We start from the raw sequence: 18,863 nt of genomic DNA, 5'->3' as shown, positions 1-18,863 counted from the left end.
GAGCTGGATGTTAAAAATAAGAAACACATGTGTGTTTTATTAGGGATTACACTCTAATGCTGGCCACATCTGTTTTTTTATTAATATGTAAAAGTCTCAGATTTCTGGGTTATTTTCAGATTATTAGTTGCATCGATCGGTTAAACAAATGCTATGGCTCGACCTCTTAAGCAGAGAAAACACTGCAACAACAAAATCATGGTCTCTAGTCTCTTTTCAGGAAAAGGCTCTCTGCCAGCTCCCCTGTAGAGAGTATTTAAAATGCATTATGAGGCCATTGTAATGCATAATAGTTGACTCAAAAGGTCAGCTATCTGCATATTCATTAGGAAGACAATAAAACAAAGGGCAGGAATTAAAGATTTGAAGAATCCTTAAATTATAGAGGTGGCTGTAAATAAATGAGATGGAGAAAAGTTAGAACAAGAGAAAGAGGTCACTTAAACATATTGCAATAAACAGTAGGACTTGAAATTGATCCCCCTGAGTAATCTCTTCCATGTGATTAATTTCTATCAGATTCCTTGACTTGTCCCAGTTTATCATACATGGTCACTGTCATGCCTCATCCTTCCTTCACTCCCTCCCTCCCTCCCTCCCTCCCTCCCTCTCTCCCTCCTCTACCATCTTTCCCTCTATCTCTGTAACCAATCTGTAACCATACTTGACTTGCAGCCCTTGCAAGCAGCAGACCTCCACAAAAACTCCAGCTCCTCTGTCAAAATGCCAGACTCTAACGAAGCTGTGCCAGCGCCGTGCCAGGTCATCAAAGAGGATGTTGACAAATGGTGAGTCGACGGGAGTGATGTCAAATTTTAGATGTTGAAAATCCAAATATACACGTACTTGTATTATTAAGTTTGCTTCAACCATTATGATGGTCTTTGGTGAGCGCATGTGCCTGTACTTAGTGTCTTTGCTTAACTTTGTGCCCTCAAGGAACATTCATTAACTGTGTTTGGGCTCCTGCTAAATACCATTCCCTTTCCATTACATCCTTTTGGCCATTTTCAGTCGTCGCTAATTCAATTTTTTACGCATCAAATCTGACGTATTCATATTAATTTGTCATCTGGGCTCAACTTGTGGGGAAGTTCATTAGCTGTAACTGGAGTTCATGGAGAATACTTGCTCACAACTTTCAGCAAATCCTCTCTACCGTACATGATGACATTTACAGAGAGCTCTTACATTAACATAAATGTCTTGAGAAGCATTAATAGACCTGAGGTTTAAAATAGGCTTCAACACCTATGACCTATTGCAGAGGACCGGCGCATTCCATGCTGTCGCTTCATGTTACGTGCACACAAGAAGCGACAGACATTTGGTGTATGTCCACGTGCTGTGGTGATTAGTGTTAGCAGAGCTGCAGCACAGATTACTCACTCATGTTCTTGTACACAACTAGATGCAGATAAGGGCAGCTGTGGATGATGCTCGAGTTGGAGTACATTATTATCAGGCTATATTGTAATAATCCCTGATGCACATGTAGACTCAATTTTAGAGATAGTCATCTGTAAAGTTTCAGGAGGTACAATTTCTTAGGTGTGAAATCTTGTTATATGCGTTGAAGAGTAAACCAGCTTCATGTGTAGAGATGTGATGAGCGTGTTGATTGTAAAATGTGGCTTTGTGTTTCAGTGTCAGAGAGAAGGGAGCAGAGAACTGTAAAGATCTGGTAGATGCGTTCCAGGCCTGCGTAAAAACCCTGTCCGAGGGATCGTGATGCACAAGGAAATATATGTAAAATGTAAGTTCATATAAATCCCTGTAAAAATAGATCAACACAAATTCATTTTCCCCCTTAATAAACCGTGTAAAAAACACTGTAGGAGCTCTGTGCATTGTATCACATAGTATCACAATCAAGACTACACATAAGCAGCCATAGAAGAATGTGTGTTGCAGTTGACACTGAGATGTTGCTTCTGTGTGATGTTTCTATACCAAAAGCATTTTTGTTTGTACTGTCCCACCTTTGTACAATCCATACTATGATATTAACATAATAATAATGAGGTTTATTTATACAACACTTATCAAAATCAGACATTACAAAGTGCTTTACAAGGACAAAATGAAAAAGAAATGGAAAAACCAACACAACCAACCATATGAGGCCAAATTTATCTAAATTAAATAAAGAATCATGATAAGAAATACTAACAAATAACTAAGGATGCAATCAGTGAGTTCTATAGGAGGTAAACTATGTACTATATACATTTACATGAAGTGTAGAAGGAGGATTTAACCTTTTTGTGTCAAACTTGTCAGACACTAACTCTTGCGTTCCAATAATTGTATTAAATAACACTTGATTTTGTTCTTTATAATTCATAGAAGCAATCATTTGTGAGTGGTGTGAATTTCTGTTATAAGTTTTTCATTATTTTAATCATATATTTTGTAATATATTCTGTCTATTCTAATGCAGTCTTGTAACTTTTGCCATGTTTGCTTCTCTTTTTTTTAAATCCCAGCTTCAGTTGATCAAAATACTCCACCTTCCCAGCATTCCCTTGCACTGGACCGAACAATCTGACTGGAGAGGAGCTGATGCCACTCATACTGTGTGCACTTACTATCAATGTGAAATATTTTTTTTACATTTTACAATTCCATTATGAACTGAATGTCAATGCACATTTTTATGCAACAAAATACAGATATTTTACAATAAATAACAAGCTTGTCTATTTAATATAAACACTGTATTGTTTTTCTTTTTGTTGATAATAACAGATGTCAATGTATCAGCATTTGTTGTTATAGTCTTAAAGGATCATGTTTAAATGTACTGGCTGTTGGACCATTTCCACTGGCCGAGCATATAGGCTTTTACACTGCGCAGTTACTCTTAATGGAATTAAGAAGAGCTTGTTAATCTCTGCTTAATCCGCGCATTAGTACCTGCACTGAGTAGTCTAATGTCACTTTTCCAGTCTGAGCTCTAGCAATGGGGATTGTGGGAATGTCCAGAGATTACACTGGAGAAAGGACCTAAAAGAGATTTTTTTTTTCTGCCCGAGTTTCAGGATCAAGCTCCTAAAATATCTGCTTGAAAGTTAGAAATACAGAATTACATTGAATTGCATTAGAAAACTACAGTATATATGTTCAGATGTATGGATAAGGCAAAGTTAATTCTGCCCTAAAAACCTTAGAACTAGACTGAGTTTTGTCCTACTTTTTCTTCCTTCAGTTGTGCTTCATGGACTCCCTTGTTACTGCCATTCTTTTATTTCAAATCCTGCTGGTAAGAAAATCAAACAATGTGGTTTTCTACAAAGCATGACTTTAAAAAATGTATCTATATTAAATGTAGACTTATTTGATGTGTTCCCCATGTGTAGGTCTCCTTTATCCATCTACTCTAGCAAGATATGGCATATTATTCTGATCTCAAAAGACCATTTCTGTCCCATCAGAACAAACCAGAAAAATAGAAGGATGAGTATCTTTCCCGTTCTATTTCTGCTCCATGGTTGGAGACATATCCTTCTGGCTGCGTGAAAATCAACCAGCTAGGCGCAGATGAAGATGGGCTTTTGGGAATTATCCTCCCACACACATTTCAAATTGAGATTTAAGAGATTTTTCACTTTACAGATGATACATTCAAATGTCCTACTTATTATTTTGTTATATGTCATCTCTGTGTGATTCATTTGAATCAGCACCCAACACTTTTTAGTTTCCTCCTAGATGAGGAGGCGTGATGGGTCACCTTTCTTTAAGGAAATAAAAATATTCTCTTTTAGTACCGTATAGATTTCAGTGAGGTTTAAATATCCCAAATGACACATACTGTAAAGTAAAGCTGTGGAAGAGGTTGTCAGATCCTTTACTTGAGCAAAAGCAATATCACAATGTAAGAATTCAAGTGTGTTATCAACAATTGTAACAGCAAAAATACTATAAAAGTGTATTATCAACAAAATGTTCTTAAATGATCAAAACTATTATGCATAATACCCCATTTCAATGTATTTAAGCTACATTTATTGTATTATTGTATCATTATTTTTGCTGCATTATTAAATAGAGCCTGACTGATACTACTAATGCCTATACCAATATTAAGGGATAAAACAATTCTGATATCAATATATTGGCCAATAATCTTCTCTACACAGAATATGTATACAAACGCAATGATCCCTCAAACGTGGTTATCAAACACGTGTAACAAAGACATGTAATGGAGGCATGATATATGACAGTTTTACAACAAACTGTATTGTATTATTGTGTGAACTGCGAATTGAATAATTATCACTGGGAATTGAATAATTATAAATAACTATGAACTATGAAATTAATTGAATTTAATTAAGAAAAAGGATCAAATGTACATAAAATGCTGCATATTAGTTTAAAAATAAATGCTGAAACTGATTGAGATGAAGCTAATTTAGTAGTTTAATCATAAAAATGCATCATATTTTATAAGGTGATTATGATTTGCATGTAAACTCTTACTGAAAAGTACTATAGTCATCAAATAAATGTAGTGGAGTAGAGTATGATAAGTATAATAATTATAGTATAATTATAATAATTAGTATAATAATATCATATAAGTATAATAATTCCCACTAAAATAATTGAGAAGTAAAAAGTGGCATAAAATGGAAACACTAGTGATAATGGGGTGTTTTTACACCAAGGTCCTAATGCTTCTTCCACACCTGCATGCAATAAATACATTTCTCTGTGTTAAAGTGGAACACCTCAAATTTGACACCTCATGTCAAATCAAACAGAAAAATACCACCATAAAATAGCACCTATGGGACACCGGTTATTCTGAGGGGCCAGAGCCGTGCAAAAGCACCTCTTTAGCCCCTAACCTACAGCGTCCCATCCGCTGCCTCTGGCGATAAATGTCTTTTTATAATAACAACAACCCGCAGGAGCACAGTAGGCCCACAGAGCTGAGGTGAATGCAGAGATAAGCGTATTTTGAGGAAGACGATCGGGAGGAGGAGGAGGAGGAGGAGAGGATGGAGAGGGAGTGGGACCCGGATGCTGATGCGAGTGAGACGAAGGAAGGAAGAGGAGAGAGAAAATATCGATTTACGGCAAGAAAACCGAAGGGAGTGTAATACAGGGGCCTTTACCCTGCGTGAACTATAATCGGGAGTGAGAAAGGGAATAGGGCAGTTGATATTTTATTTGTGTGTATCTGTGTGTTTTTTTTTTCACCTGTGTATCCGCCGGTGAGGGAGGAGGACAAGCCAAAGGAGAGAGGAGAAGATGCTGTGATCCGCTACTTGCAGGGATGTAGAGAGGGAGAGACGGAGGGGGGACAGACAGGGAGGGGGAGGACTACGCTACGTTAAAGATGGTTGTTTTGCGAGGAGTACGCGTTTCACCTCGAAATACTGCAGGAGTGTGGCAGCCGTGTGACAAACCTTACCGTTTCTCGATGCCCAAAAACTTCAGGAGGTGTGGGTTTTTTTGACAGCGAGACAGCCGTCGGTCAAGGCGTTGAAGCTAAAGCTAGCCTCGCTCGCTGCTGAGTGGGAGAGCGGCGGCGAGGCTAAAATAGCATGTTGTTGCACCTGTAAAACAGGCCTGAGTGAGACATTTAAATTGATTTCGTTTGACGGCGCTTGACATATTTGACATTTTGTTGGGAGACTCAACCAGCAAATGATAAATAAATCTTCGCTGCGGACGTGTGATAACCCTGCTCGTTTTAAAGGCTATATAACGTTAACGTCACTCTGCGTTGTTTTTCTTACTAACAATTAGGTAACGTTATATATGTGACATGGTGTAAGTTATTCATATAAGCTCATGTACAGAGGTGAAACCCGTTAGTTTGTCATCACTGTTATGTTTACCTTTAGGGAAGTGGTCCGTATTTAATGCATAAAACAGCGTAGTAATTTACTTGTCATCATTCTCTGCTTTTATCTACCACTAACACGCTGTTTTGTTAAATATTATACATGTTTACCGTGCTTCATAACAAAACAAAAAAAAGCAAACGCATTTAGCTAACCAGGTTTAAATGAATGTTATTTATCATCATCCAGATGTTGTAAGTCAGCTCCAGTTGGACATTTTTTTTTAGAAAAAAGAAACCATGTTCACCCAGTAACTTCAGAGAAGCAGTGTTATCACTGAAATAAAAAGGTAGTCCCTCTGGTTTTACCACTTGTCTTGTATCCCACAACAACTTCTGTATAAGCTGTATAATATCACAGTTATTGCAATAATCACAGTGCAGTAGTAGTAGTAGTGCATTAGCATTCAGTAAGAGCAGTATGAGTAAGGAACTGTCTTTAAGTCAGTCTGCTCAATATGTTGGGCCATATCGACTGGAAAAGACACTGGGGAAGGGACAGACAGGTGAGTACACCATTTTTTTAAATATTTTTTTTTACTATAAAATAATGGCAAAACTTAGAATGTGGAATTGATGGAAACTGCAATTTTATGTAGAATTAAATGCAGTTTATGATGCTTCTTTCTGTATATCATGTTTGTCCGTCTCAACATCTCTGTCTGTCTTTCAGGACTGGTCAAGCTCGGTATCCATTGTATTACGGGTCAGAAGGTAGCGATCAAAATAGTCAACAGAGAGAAGCTGTCTGAGTCAGTGTTGATGAAGGTACAGTATGACGTGGTTGAGGTTGTTGCTCACAGTGACAATAGCAATTGTAATTTTTTATATAGCAATGTGCATTGTGCTGTCCCTATTCTCTTATGCTTAACTTCTGTATTAGTTAATCAATTAACCACAGCTCTGTTGCTTCAAAGTGACACTGACTGCCTTGTGTCTACTGCTTTTCAATGACATCTTAGCTCCCCTCTCTCTGTCTCTGTCTGTCTCCTTTTTATTATCTCTCCCTGACCAGGTTGAGAGGGAGATTGCCATTCTGAAACTGATTGAGCATCCGCATGTGTTGAAGCTGCATGATGTTTACGAGAATAACAAATATCTGTGAGTTCACTCTGCATTCAAAGAAGTTGCATAACTGGGCTTAGTGCAGTCTGCATGCTTTTTTCCCCCTTGCTGAGTACTAAACTTTGGTGTAGGATTGACAAATATTGCTCTAAGAACTATAATAATCCGCTGTCATCACTCTCATTCTCACTTTTTCCTTCCCCTCCAAAAAAAAAATCTGTTTTTGATCTATCTTAAGGAAGAACAGTTTTATAAAATAGCTATTGGAGTAGACAGGCAGGTTGGCTGGCTGGCTGGCTGGCTTAAAGTGAATACATGAAAAAGATAAATTGCAAGATTTCATCTCAATATTGTAGTCCTAGAATCAACTGAAAATTACAAATGGATTATTTATTAGTTTTAAAGTGTCTGGGTTATAATTTTTCATCCTCCAGTTATCTCTCAGAGACTATGGTTTAAATCACACTGTTGTCCCTGTATGTGGAAGATACCTGGTGTTGGAGCATGTGTCAGGAGGAGAGCTGTTTGACTACCTGGTAAAGAAGGGCCGGCTAACTCCGAAAGAGGCCCGGAAGTTCTTCAGGCAGATCATCTCTGCTTTGGATTTCTGCCACAGTCACTCCATCTGGTTAGTTTTTGCATAAAGCAGTTGTGCTTTAACTGATTGGGGTTTTGGTCATGTGTGGGCTCCTCTGCTAACTTAATTTGTTTTGGCCTTTGATCTGAAAATAAAACCACTGTGGCTCTAGTGTTATTTATCCATAGATTTTTCTTTAAACAATAAAGAATCAATGCCAGTATGATGTGTCATGGAAAATAGTCACATGGTTGGGCTAGCTTAAACAGTAGCATTAAAATAGATTTAAAAAAACATATTTAATAATATTAGTAATACCGAGATAATTGTAATGTTTCGTTTTAATCGTAGCAAGTAATACACTGCACAGGAGTGAAGAGGACTGATACAGTACGCTAGCACTAAAACAGTTTCTGTCGTATGGATGCAGTCACAGAGACCTGAAGCCTGAGAACCTGCTGCTGGATGAGAAAAACAACATCCGTATCGCTGACTTTGGCATGGCCTCCCTACAGGTGGGAGACAGTCTGTTAGAGACCAGCTGTGGGTGAGTACCAACTGTGTGTATGTGTGTGTGTGTGTGTGTGTGTGTGTGTGTGTGTGTGTGTTTGTTTGTTTTCATATAAAAATGTGCATAAAGAATATTCATATTTTGATGTTTAGTAACTTGTAAGCCAATGCATATTACATAATGTTATGTAATGTGCCAATATACATCCATCCATCCGTACATAACTATACATACACACATGCATACACACATGCAGACATACATACATACATGCATACAGTACAACATATATAGTTTTTACAGTAGTACTAGCATTTCTGACCATTCTTCCAGACTTACAAGTATAGTAATGTTACCTGTAACATAATTCCCTTTTATTTCAGATCACCACACTACGCTTGCCCTGAAGTCATACGGGTAAGTGCCCAGCTCCTGCACAGCACCTTCCTCAGATGTCGCTACATGTAATAAAAATAAGCAAAGGACTTTAGTAAAGTATTCATTCAGAGGGACATAGTTATTTCAAGGTTATACAGTAGCGTCCAAAAGTCTGACACCACTTAAATAGGAAAGCAGTCTCAGACTTTTGGATCCTACTGTTTGAGCCAAACAAAAGTACATCATCTATTGCTACAAAATCATAAAAAATACCCTAAAAAGCCTTAATGGAAAACGGAGTCTGTGACTTGTGCTGTTGATTCCAGATTCTGGAGGGTGTTGACAGCCCGAGAAGATACAGTTGTACAGTATCAGTGAACAAATTGATTCATTGTGTTTTTGACTGAGATGGACTAAGCTCCATTAAAATGGAATACAATGTTTCTTTTGACCAAGATCTCTTCTGTATGAAATGATATTGTCTTGGATAAGCCTTAAATCATCTGAAATAATCTCACTGAATTAAATCAAGTAATATGGCTCATTTGCATTTTTAAATAGTCAGTGGTGAATGAATTCATTGGGATTCTGTCTTTGGCAGGGGGAGAAATATGATGGACGGAGAGCAGATGTTTGGAGCTGTGGGGTCATCCTCTTTGCTCTACTGGTGGTAAGGCCTTAAGAGTTTAGAGTTTAGATTAATCCCTTCATGAATAGCCCCTTATATGTTTGCTGTACTTATGTATTCTCCATCTGTGTTTTCCTTTTGTCTCTCCTTTTTCCCATCTTTCTTCCTCATTCTTCCTCAGGGTGCCCTGCCATTTGACCATGACAATTTACGCCAGCTCCTGGAGAAAGTGAAGAGCGGGGTGTTCCACATGCCACACTTCATCCCCCCGGACTGCCAGTCCCTGCTTAAGGGCATGATTGAGGTCAACCCTGAAAAGAGGCTCACGGTACGGGACTGTGCTTGTTACACATGAATGGATGGCCATAAAACACCTGGAAGTCTCATGTGTAGACTGTATTCATGTTGACACCTACAGTTCAATCCCAAATACTACATATTTGAGACAATATTTCTGTGCTTTCATCACAAGTATCAGATGTACAATTGACCAAACTGGTTCGATAACATGTCCAGCACACTATAATTTTCAGTTATATTCTCAAAATCAATTAACGTAGCAAGAAAAATTTAAAAAATGTAGATTTTCAGAACTGATGAGGTGACTTTTTGTGCACGTAAACAAGGGATCTGGTGTGAACTGTTTACACACTGCAGCACTGTGGCCATCTGGATGTTAACAGACTGTAGAAACTAATAGCCCCATCTGCCCTGTCACCCCTTACAGCTAGAGACCATCCAGAAACACGCCTGGTATCTGTGAGTATATGTTCATTTTTACGTACTTGACTGTTGAATGGAACACTGATTTCAATTGATGTTGCGGCATATCTAATCATACACATTATACTCATGTCACTCGTGTGTGTTTCTGCGTGTGTGTGTGTGTGCGTGTGTGTGTCTGTGTGGCTCCCAGGGGTGGTCGTAATGAGCCGTGTCCTGAGCAGCCTCCTCCCAGGAGAGTGTGTGTGAGGCGAATCTTGTCCCTGACTGAGCTGGACCCAGATGTGTTGGACAGCATGCACTCGCTGGGCTGTTTCAGAGACCGAGTCAAGCTCACACGTGATTTGCAATGTGAAGAGTAAGTTATATTTTTTCCAACTCTAAATGATTGCCCAACTTTCTGATTGCCCAGTTGTACACTGAGTGACCACAATACAATGAAATATCCATGTAATAAATACACTACTGCCTTACTTGATATGTTCATTTTTTTGTACTCTACAATATGTTTGAGGATGTCATTTTTTATGTTGCTTTATTGCAGCTCTTCTGTTATATTGACTTGCTTACAGAAGCTGTTATTCTGGTTACTCAGTATTGTTTTCAGTATGTTTCAGCTTCGGATTTTTATTGGCCCCAGTGTATATTGGACAGACATTTTGAGTGCTGGTGCAAAATGAAGATGGGATATGGTTTCCTCTCCATCATGCCATGTGAAACTCCTGTTCTAAGTCAGGTTGTGTTCAAAGACGTGAATAGACTGAAGTTGTGACCAATTTCAAGGAATTGTTTTGACAAAGGATGAAGCCTGAGGAGACAGGCTCTCACACCTTTACCTAATAATAAGATCCTGCCTCACAAAGATAAAAGTGATGGCGCAGTCGTGCCTCCTTGTCAACTTTAAAAGAAAAGGAAAAAAGAGGGCTTCGAATTATACACTATAAAAGTATGCACTTTATGACATATTCAGTTTAGGAACGCTGCCTTTGGAGGATCCAGACCCTGAATATACAGTAGTAGAACTGTAGTATGATAAGGAGTAAGAGGGAGGTGCAAAGGTTACAACTCTGTCCTGTCTGTTCCATTAAATATAAGCTTTGGTGGAGAGTATTGGATGAACATGTCATCTGTTAAATAGGGTGAACTGTTCTGTAAAGATAATCTGACATATGAAATCCATGTGTGTGTATGCATAAATGGATGGTCTACCCTCTTAAAAGCCTGTGGCTGTGCAGTGAGGTCACTTGCCACAACCTGCTTATCTTCTACGCAGACTTTTTAGCAGCGTTATCTGCTCGAGTCACAAATTGCTCCTTTCTACATCTACTTCTCATTCGTTCCAGATTTGAACTTAATTCTTTCCTTTTGTTTTCCTCAGAGAAAACCAGGAGAAGATGATCTATTACCTTCCAGATTTGAACTTAATTCTTTCCTTTTGTTTTCCTCAGAGAAAACCAGGAGAAGATGATCTATTACCTACTGCTGGACAGGAAAGAGCGCTACCCCAGCTATGAGGATGAGGACTTACCTCCGCGCAATGACGTAGGTCAGTCATTAGGGGGCAGGAGGGATCCACTCAAGGAAGGAAGCTGTTCTCTCAGCTTCAGTTTCTGAGTAGGAATTGTACCACTGCCTGTGAGTCTGGTGCCTTTAAATGATACTTCTGCTGCTTCTTCACATACATATCTGACCATGAATGTTACATTTTTTTTGTCTTATTGTTAGCAAGATTTTTGAAGGATATGGGTGAAATATTTGTGACTTATTGTCATCGGCCAATGAATCAGTCACTATGATCTCCATCGTTAGAAATAAAACATGAACCAATATAGAGGATACGTTTTCATGTGTTTTAAGATGGAAGAAGTTTTGTTGGAAATAAGGCTCTTATTTAATAAGGCTCAATTTTGTTTTGGCATTTTTATGGAATCATGTGTAGCATTTTAGTCATCACTGCATTTTCTTTTAGAAACCAGACTTCATAGGGCATCTGCCGGATTTCTCTATGGGACAAAATTGGGATAGGGCAGCTATTCTGCCAGTGCACATGGAGCTAAGTTTATCACAGTGACAGATGGTGCAGTGAGCAAAAGGCCTGTGGAAAAATCACGTTCTACATGATCATACTTTTCAGAACTGCAAAAGAAAAAAAAATGCATAGTGACAAAGTGACAACAGGGAGCAACGTCTCCATCAAACAGGAAACAATGGGGTTTATTACTAAGGAAACACTTCAACTAAGAATACTGCCATGGGTAAAAAACAACCAATCCTTTTGAGAGTGGTTTTATTTGGTTATGTCATTACTTACTGTAAAGCCAAACTGCTGATATTGATGTAAATCCTGTGTTAACATTTTGGTGATGTTTTTCAGCAGACCCTCCTCGAAAGCGGGTTGACTCTCCAATGCTGACGCGCCACGGACGCTGCCGCCCCGAGAGGAAGAGCCTCGAGGTGTTGAGTGTTACTGAACAGGGGTCTCCTACCCCACCTCGCAGGGCCCTGGACACAGCTGCACACAGTCAGAGGTACAGTATATTATGTTTACACATAACAGTATACACACACCCACTCTAAAAGTTACATATGAAATATACAGAGTGCATTCAGTCTCATAGTTTCTCGTTGGTTATACTCAATATACTGACTGACTTGATCTTTAAATGTGTGGTCTTGTTGTCAGGTCTCGCTCAGTCAGTGGAGCATCCACCGGTCTTTCCTCCAGCCCTCTCAGCAGTCCCAGGGTAAGGGCCTGTTGGCCAGCTGTACACACAAAACTGTTGCTAGTACTTGCACTATCTATGAACATGATACAAGCGTGCATTCTGAAATATTGAATTTTTAACATCATGAATTTGTATTATTTATCTCCCTCTTGTAACCTACTTCTACAATTAAAGCCTCAATCCCCAATTCATGTGCTGCACAGTTTCCCAACAGTCAGAGTTCACATGGTTCAGTCCATGCAGCAGTGTTTACATTGTCTGTGATCAAATTTGGACCATCTACATTTTGACTGCTGGGTGAAAATAGTATTGCACATCAGTTGTGGCTTGGGATTTTAAGGTGTGTGATATTATTCACAAAATAACATACGTATAACAGAACATATTAGAAAATGGTATTTTATTTAAACTATAAGTCAAGATTCAGTGTATGAACATGTTTAACTTAAAATTGTAATGATGTTTGCTTTACTTAACATATTATACCACCCATCCCTACATTAAACTGCTTAAAATTCTGACCGCACTTCACAACCCCATGAAACATCCATTTATCAAGCTCTTGTAGTCATTTTTTACACATGATCACAACACCAGATCCTCAGAATAAATCTCACCTAACAGGTTTGTGTGGCATTTTCATAGTTTCTCTACCGTCTTCACGTCACTTCTCTTCTACGTCATGCATGAACTAGTTGAACTCACAATAGTTTCAAAGGTGAATATAGAACTTTAAATTGCATGATTTATTTTCAGGTTACAGAACAGTTTGCTCTATTGGTTTTATAATGTTCAAACTTGTATGAAAACCACCAGTAATAAGAAAAGTAAGGAAACGCTTACTGCCAGAAATTACAGTAACTCTTTCACTGCCACTGTCCTCTGTCACTGCATACTTAACCCTGTCATTACCACAACTGTCACCATGAGATATTAATGGCACTTATAAAAAAATGATCCAAAATGAAAGCTTTCATAATAGCAGTAGAATTGCATTTGACACTTTCACTACTCACAAAATGCACTCTTTTGTCATGAAGCATGTTATTCATTTCCATCCTTCTTTCTCCATGTTCCATCCCCTCTCTTTCTCGTTTTCCATCTCTCCTACCCCCCCACCCCCACCCCAAAAACCCACTCCCCAGTCCTATCAAAGCCCCGTCTTCACTTTCAGCCAATCAGACGTCACCTCTGCCACCGCTACGCCCCCAACAAAGGAGCCCAAACAGGGAAGCACCACCACTCCTCGCTCAGCACGGGCTCATGACAAGCTCAAAGCTCCCCCCCATCCAAAGACCCAGACCCTGCCCACCAAGGGACCTGCCGACCGACCCCATCTACAGCCCATCAAATCCCTGCCACTGCACAACCCATCCTCCCGCTCACCCTCCCCATCTCCGCTCCTCTCACCTATCCCCCGTTTCTTCTTCCCTTCTTCCTCTGTCCTAAAGTCAGTGACTAAGAGCTTCTACCCAAACTCTGCCCACTCTGTGCCGCAGGTCACTCCCCAGGGCTCTCCATTGCCCACACCCTTGGGCACCCCTGTACACCACCCTCACCACCCCTCCTCCACCCCGCCCTCCTCTTCCTCATCCTCGTCCTCCTCGCGGGCGGAGGGAGGGGGAGGGGTGGGCTCATTGTCGCTGACACCGCCCTCCAGCCCAGGTGGAGGAAGTGGCATGGCGGCCAGCAGCTCTGCCCACTGGAGGACTCGCCTCAACTCTTTCAAGAATAATCTGCTGGGCTCACCCAGATTCCATCGCCGTAAACTGCAAGGTGAGCAACTTTGTACGTTTAACTTGATACTGTATTGGAGTTGTGAGAGTTTACACTGACAATCACTAATTTTCTGTTTAAAGCGGATATATCATGCACATTTACAGGTCTATGTGTTTTATTCTGGGGCTCTACTGGAATATCTTTGCATAATTTACAGTTCAAACCTCCTTATTTAACTCATACTCGCCCTTTATGTAACTCCTCAGTTCAGCCTCTGTCTGAATCAGGCCGTTTTAGCTCCTGTCTCTTTAAGGTCCCTGCTCCCAATGAGCCCACTCTGTTCTGATTGGCAAGCTCTTGGAAGCTGCCTCTCAGGAAACTTCAGCTGGCTCCTGAGTCCACGTCAACAATCAAACATAAAGTAGTAGGATTTCACTACTTTTTCCTGTTATTTACTCGAAATGTCAACTTCTCAAATACATCTGTGCTTGATGTTCGAGCTGAGATATGCTAGTGGGCAACACAGACAAAATGTGTAACACCTTAGCAACAAAGACTACAGAGCAGACGATAGTTTTTGGGTAAGGTAGAAAAAATCGTCTAAAAAAAACCATTCATGGCAGCTTGAAGCCTGTATATGAACCTACATGGAAAATTTCTACATACTTGGTTAGCATAGATATTTAACATCATAACAGTTTCACAGAGTATATGTCCCCTTTAAATGCACAGCTTTCCAGACCTCTGTAATGTCAAAAAATATATTATATCTCATTTATCTATGTCCTCTGGCTTCCAATTAATGATGCAATATTGTACACCGCATTAACTAATAGTGATTTGTCTCTTTTAGTTCCCACATCAGAAGACATGTCTAGTCTAACACCAGAGTCCAGCCCTGAGTAAGTCATCATTCATGCACAGACAAAGTCGCTTGAGATGAATTACCATTGACAAGTGTTTTTGTGTGTGAGTATGTGTATGTGCGAGCGTGCATTTTCAATTATTCTGCTCATTTTCCATATTTTCTGTCTCTACCAGGCTGGCGAAGAAGTCTTGGTTTGGGAACTTCATTGGCCTGGAGAAAGAAGAGCAGATCTTTGTGGTGATCAGAGACAAACCTCTGAGTTCTGTCAAAGCTGACATTGTCCACGCCTTCCTGTCTGTGAGTATCCGATGCCGTCTGTCTCTGACGCCTCGCAAAGCTCAAAGTATCTCGAAGCTCACCAGCTCGTTTGCAGAAAGCATGGCTCTCACTGGTAAAGCTGTAGGGAATTCACGTTCACTGTCACACTGTACGCGCTTCATTTCTGTCATTATTTCAGTTTTCTCTTTATTTGAGTCTTGCTCACTCTTGGCATGTTGATGGCTCACTTCGCTTTCACCAATGGCTCACTCTTTCTCTCTTCTCCTCACCCTCACCCTTTGTCTCCCTATACTCACGTTGGTCCCCATACCTCTCCCGCCTCGTAAGTCTGTCGGTCTCTCTGCTTCTTCTCTGTCTCCCCACCACACAGATCCCATCACTCAGTCACAGCGTCCTCTCCCAGACCAGCTTCCGGGCCGAGTACAAGTCCTCCGGCGGCCCCTCCGTCTTCCAGAAGCCCGTCAAATTCCAGGTGGACATTGCTTTCTCCGAAGGCGAGAGGGAGCGGGACAGGGAGAGGACCGAGAGGGAGGGAAGGAGGGAGACGGGGATCTACAGCGTGACATTCACCCTCATATCAGGCAAGTTGGGAATGGAACTGTTTTTGGGGGGTTTTTTGGCCATAAAACCTTATTAATATTAACATTTTGGACTGACTTTGGTTGTACTTTCTGAAGTTTGATGAAGAAAAATTAAATAATCGTTATTTAAGACATGAAAATTGCCACTAAAAGCATGGATTTGACTCAGATTCTCTGTCTTGTTTACTTACTTTTTGGATGACATGTTTCCAAAATTAAATCAAAATTTTCACTTTTACCACTTCTTTTTAAGACTGTATTTTGTACACCATTAAACATTGATGCATTTGACAAGTCTCGAAAGGTTTCTGTTGAAAACTATTTTCAATCTCGGTAAAATAAGACCTTAAAATAGTCTAGTTTTTTTTTTTTGATCATGAAACTAAGTTATTATATTACAGTAGCATTGGTATCAAATATTTTTGCACCATATCCACATTTGGTTATGTTTGTGTGCATTTATGTATCTCTAGGTCCAAGTCGCAGGTTCAGACGAGTGGTGGAAACGATTCAAGCCCAGCTTCTCAGCTCCCATGATCAACCCATGGTGCAAGCCCTATCTGGTGAGACTGCTTACACAAACAGAAACACAAACCACTGTAAGAAATTAACCTTTGTCCCTATTGATTTGATCCATTTAGGTTCATCCAGGGGCAGTCTTATAAAACAATTTTTATTTTAATTTTTTTAAAATTAATTACTATTTAAAATTTGTAACACTGAAATATATTTTATTCTATGTAATAAAGGGCATGGAATGTACTCCTTTCCCTGTGCTGAAAACTTTCAGGATTTATAGCAGATGATGCGGCTGTTTTCAGCACTGTCTGTCCAAAAAGAACCCTATCTACTAACCCATGCTTTCTGATTGTCCACTATTATTTACTTTTTTGTTCAATTTTTAATTTGTGGAATCAGCATTAATTGCTGTCTGCTTAAATATTTTATAGAGGCTATGGACATGTTGAGAATACTCATGAGAGATCATAGGTTCCCAGCATCTACAGTAGTCACCACCTTTGATTGATAGACTGTCAACTCTTTCTTTTTTAAGCACTTGGACCACTTTTTAGTGTATGAAGTTGCTGTTTATTTCTGGCCCTGACCAGAGACACTGTAGCATGTATAGTATACTGTACGTAAGAGTGACTTTCTTGTTCTTGTCTCCTGATCCCTTCCCAGATGAGAAGAACGGCCGGCCCCATGGGACCCCCACCCGCCAAAACTCGAGGCGCTCGGAGGGTGGGGGCGACAGGTGCGAGTGGGGCGACCGAGCAGATGGTGGAGGCATAGGAGGCAGTGGGGGAGTTCTGCAGCGCAGAGGCTCAGCGAAAGAGAGAACCCGACTGCTGTCCTCCAATGGAACCCAATCTCAACCATAGGATAGAAAGTGAGACCATGCAGCAGGATGCCTGAACTACACCGGAAAGAAGACAGTATAACTTCATCTCCAAGTATCCCTGCAAGCCATGAGCTATTCCTATTCTTCCTTGACTAAGTTATTGAAGGTGCTTGACCATAGCAAGGATTGAGCCTTTTCCCCGTCATACTTTTTTTTCTCAACATTGTTTTGATCCTTTGGATCACCAGGATTCCTACCCTTAAATGAGAACGAAATGTTAAGGAATCACCCTTTAATGAAAAAAAGTTATATGTTAATGAGCCGTTTGGTATCCATCATAGATACAGCTTCACAAATCAAACTAGGAATTTTGAAGTGCTAATGTGCATGCCAGTTAGCAAATCAGCCTGCTAAAGGATTGACATGATCAGATAGGCTAGTCTACCATATCATTGTAATACAGTATCTGACACCAAAAAGAAATAACACTTTTGTGATGGTTCTCGAGATTACTCTTAAAATTAACCAGTACGCTCATATCACTATCAAGCAACATGCAATTACCAATCCATACTGAAAGAAATATAGATGTATCTCAGCAGATGAACCCTAAGAGTTAGAACCCTGCTACCACTCCAATGAGTGGTGATGAGCTGAACAAAAGGTCCTGATTTTCTTAGGAGAAACTACATCCTGGAAATGAGAAATCCAGCAGTGTCTTCTCCTGAGGTAAAGAAAACCAACAAAGTAAGCTAAGTAAGTGAATGTGAAAAAAAATATTTTTTTATTTAGTTTTTATTTAGGTTTACATATTTCTTTTGAGGATGTCAGTAGCACAGTGACAGCAGTGAAGACAGAGAACACGTCAGTGTTGGTGAGGAGAAGCCAACCAGTTGCTTCTTGGCGGGCATTCGTTTCAAGTTAAATGTTTTTATTCTTTTGTATTTTCTTTTGTCTCAGAGACAATATGAACTAATGCATCTACGATTTTTGCATTGGACACCTGTTGCTCTGAAGAAAAGTATTTTTGATTTGAACAGAAATATGAACATTACTAGATGGAGAAAAAAAAAACACTATGCGTGAATAGTTCCATGAACCTCATCACAGCTGTTTGTGCCCACATTGAATGAGAAGAGCGTTCCTGGCCTGTGGATCAGACAGAGGCCACCTTTCTTGTCGAGCTTGTCTTCTATTGCCATAGTATTCACGCACTGACTCTGAACAACAACAAAAAAACAAAAAAAAAAAGAGGAAAAAAAAAACACAAAGGAAATTCATCAGTGGACATTTTCATGATGCCGGACTTTACAACTCTTGCGATGTCAATTCCTTGTTAAACAGGACTTCAAAATGGGAAGCAAGCTAAGAGTCTCCTAACCCCCATGCGCCTCGCATCAGTGTTCACCAACAAGCCAAGTAGTCCATCGCACCCATGCTCATCACTGGGAGTCGCACCATTCTGCAAGCAGAAGTAGCAACTCGAGACAGTCATGTAGTATTACTCCAGTACTCTATCAGACTAGTCGATGTTCATCACCAGTCTTCCATACAGCACAATATGCAACAAGAGTGCAGAATGTTTTCAGAGAGATACACA

The 18,863-nt window shown here is 39.9% G+C and overlaps 1 protein-coding gene and 1 long non-coding RNA gene across 2 annotated transcripts; both read left to right on the top strand.

Annotated features, from left to right (window-relative positions):
- The first annotated feature begins 446 nt into the window (after nucleotides 1-446).
- Nucleotides 447-2,701, top strand: LOC134003745 (uncharacterized). The gene is made up of 3 exons (XR_009927654.1): nucleotides 447-788; nucleotides 1,648-1,756; nucleotides 2,490-2,701. It is a non-coding gene; the product is annotated as an uncharacterized LOC134003745 (long non-coding RNA).
- A 3,586-nt stretch (nucleotides 2,702-6,287) lies between these two features.
- LOC134003252 (serine/threonine-protein kinase BRSK1-like) lies at nucleotides 6,288-17,303 on the top strand. Its single transcript, XM_062442390.1, has 19 exons — nucleotides 6,288-6,372; nucleotides 6,540-6,634; nucleotides 6,882-6,967; nucleotides 7,419-7,559; nucleotides 7,939-8,055; nucleotides 8,403-8,436; nucleotides 8,999-9,067; nucleotides 9,207-9,353; nucleotides 9,753-9,784; nucleotides 9,942-10,106; nucleotides 11,197-11,294; nucleotides 12,123-12,276; nucleotides 12,432-12,492; nucleotides 13,692-14,250; nucleotides 15,047-15,095; nucleotides 15,235-15,358; nucleotides 15,711-15,921; nucleotides 16,395-16,484; nucleotides 17,104-17,303. The coding sequence occupies exons 1-19, from the start codon at nucleotides 6,288-6,290 to the stop codon at nucleotides 17,301-17,303; spliced, it is 2,517 nt and encodes an 838-aa protein (XP_062298374.1).
- Nucleotides 17,304-18,863: the final 1,560 nt, after the last annotated feature.

Source organism: Scomber scombrus, chromosome 21, assembly GCF_963691925.1.
Source record: "Scomber scombrus chromosome 21, fScoSco1.1, whole genome shotgun sequence".
In the NCBI taxonomy this organism is placed as follows: domain Eukaryota; kingdom Metazoa; phylum Chordata; class Actinopteri; order Scombriformes; family Scombridae; genus Scomber; species Scomber scombrus.
Note: the sequence above shows the minus strand (reverse complement) of the source record. Positions and strands in the feature narration are given on the sequence as shown.

Bases quoted from the DNA above. Each gene is read 5' to 3' on its own strand.
- LOC134003252 (XM_062442390.1), top strand. From the start codon at position 6,288: ATGAGTAAGGAACTGTCTTTAAGTCAGTCTGCTCAATATGTTGGGCCA. The intron at 12,493-13,691 runs GTAAGGGCCTGT...CCCCCAACAAAG, and splicing joins GCCCTCTCAGCAGTCCCAGG to GAGCCCAAACAGGGAAGCAC. The intron at 14,251-15,046 runs GTGAGCAACTTT...TGTCTCTTTTAG, and splicing joins CCATCGCCGTAAACTGCAAG to TTCCCACATCAGAAGACATG.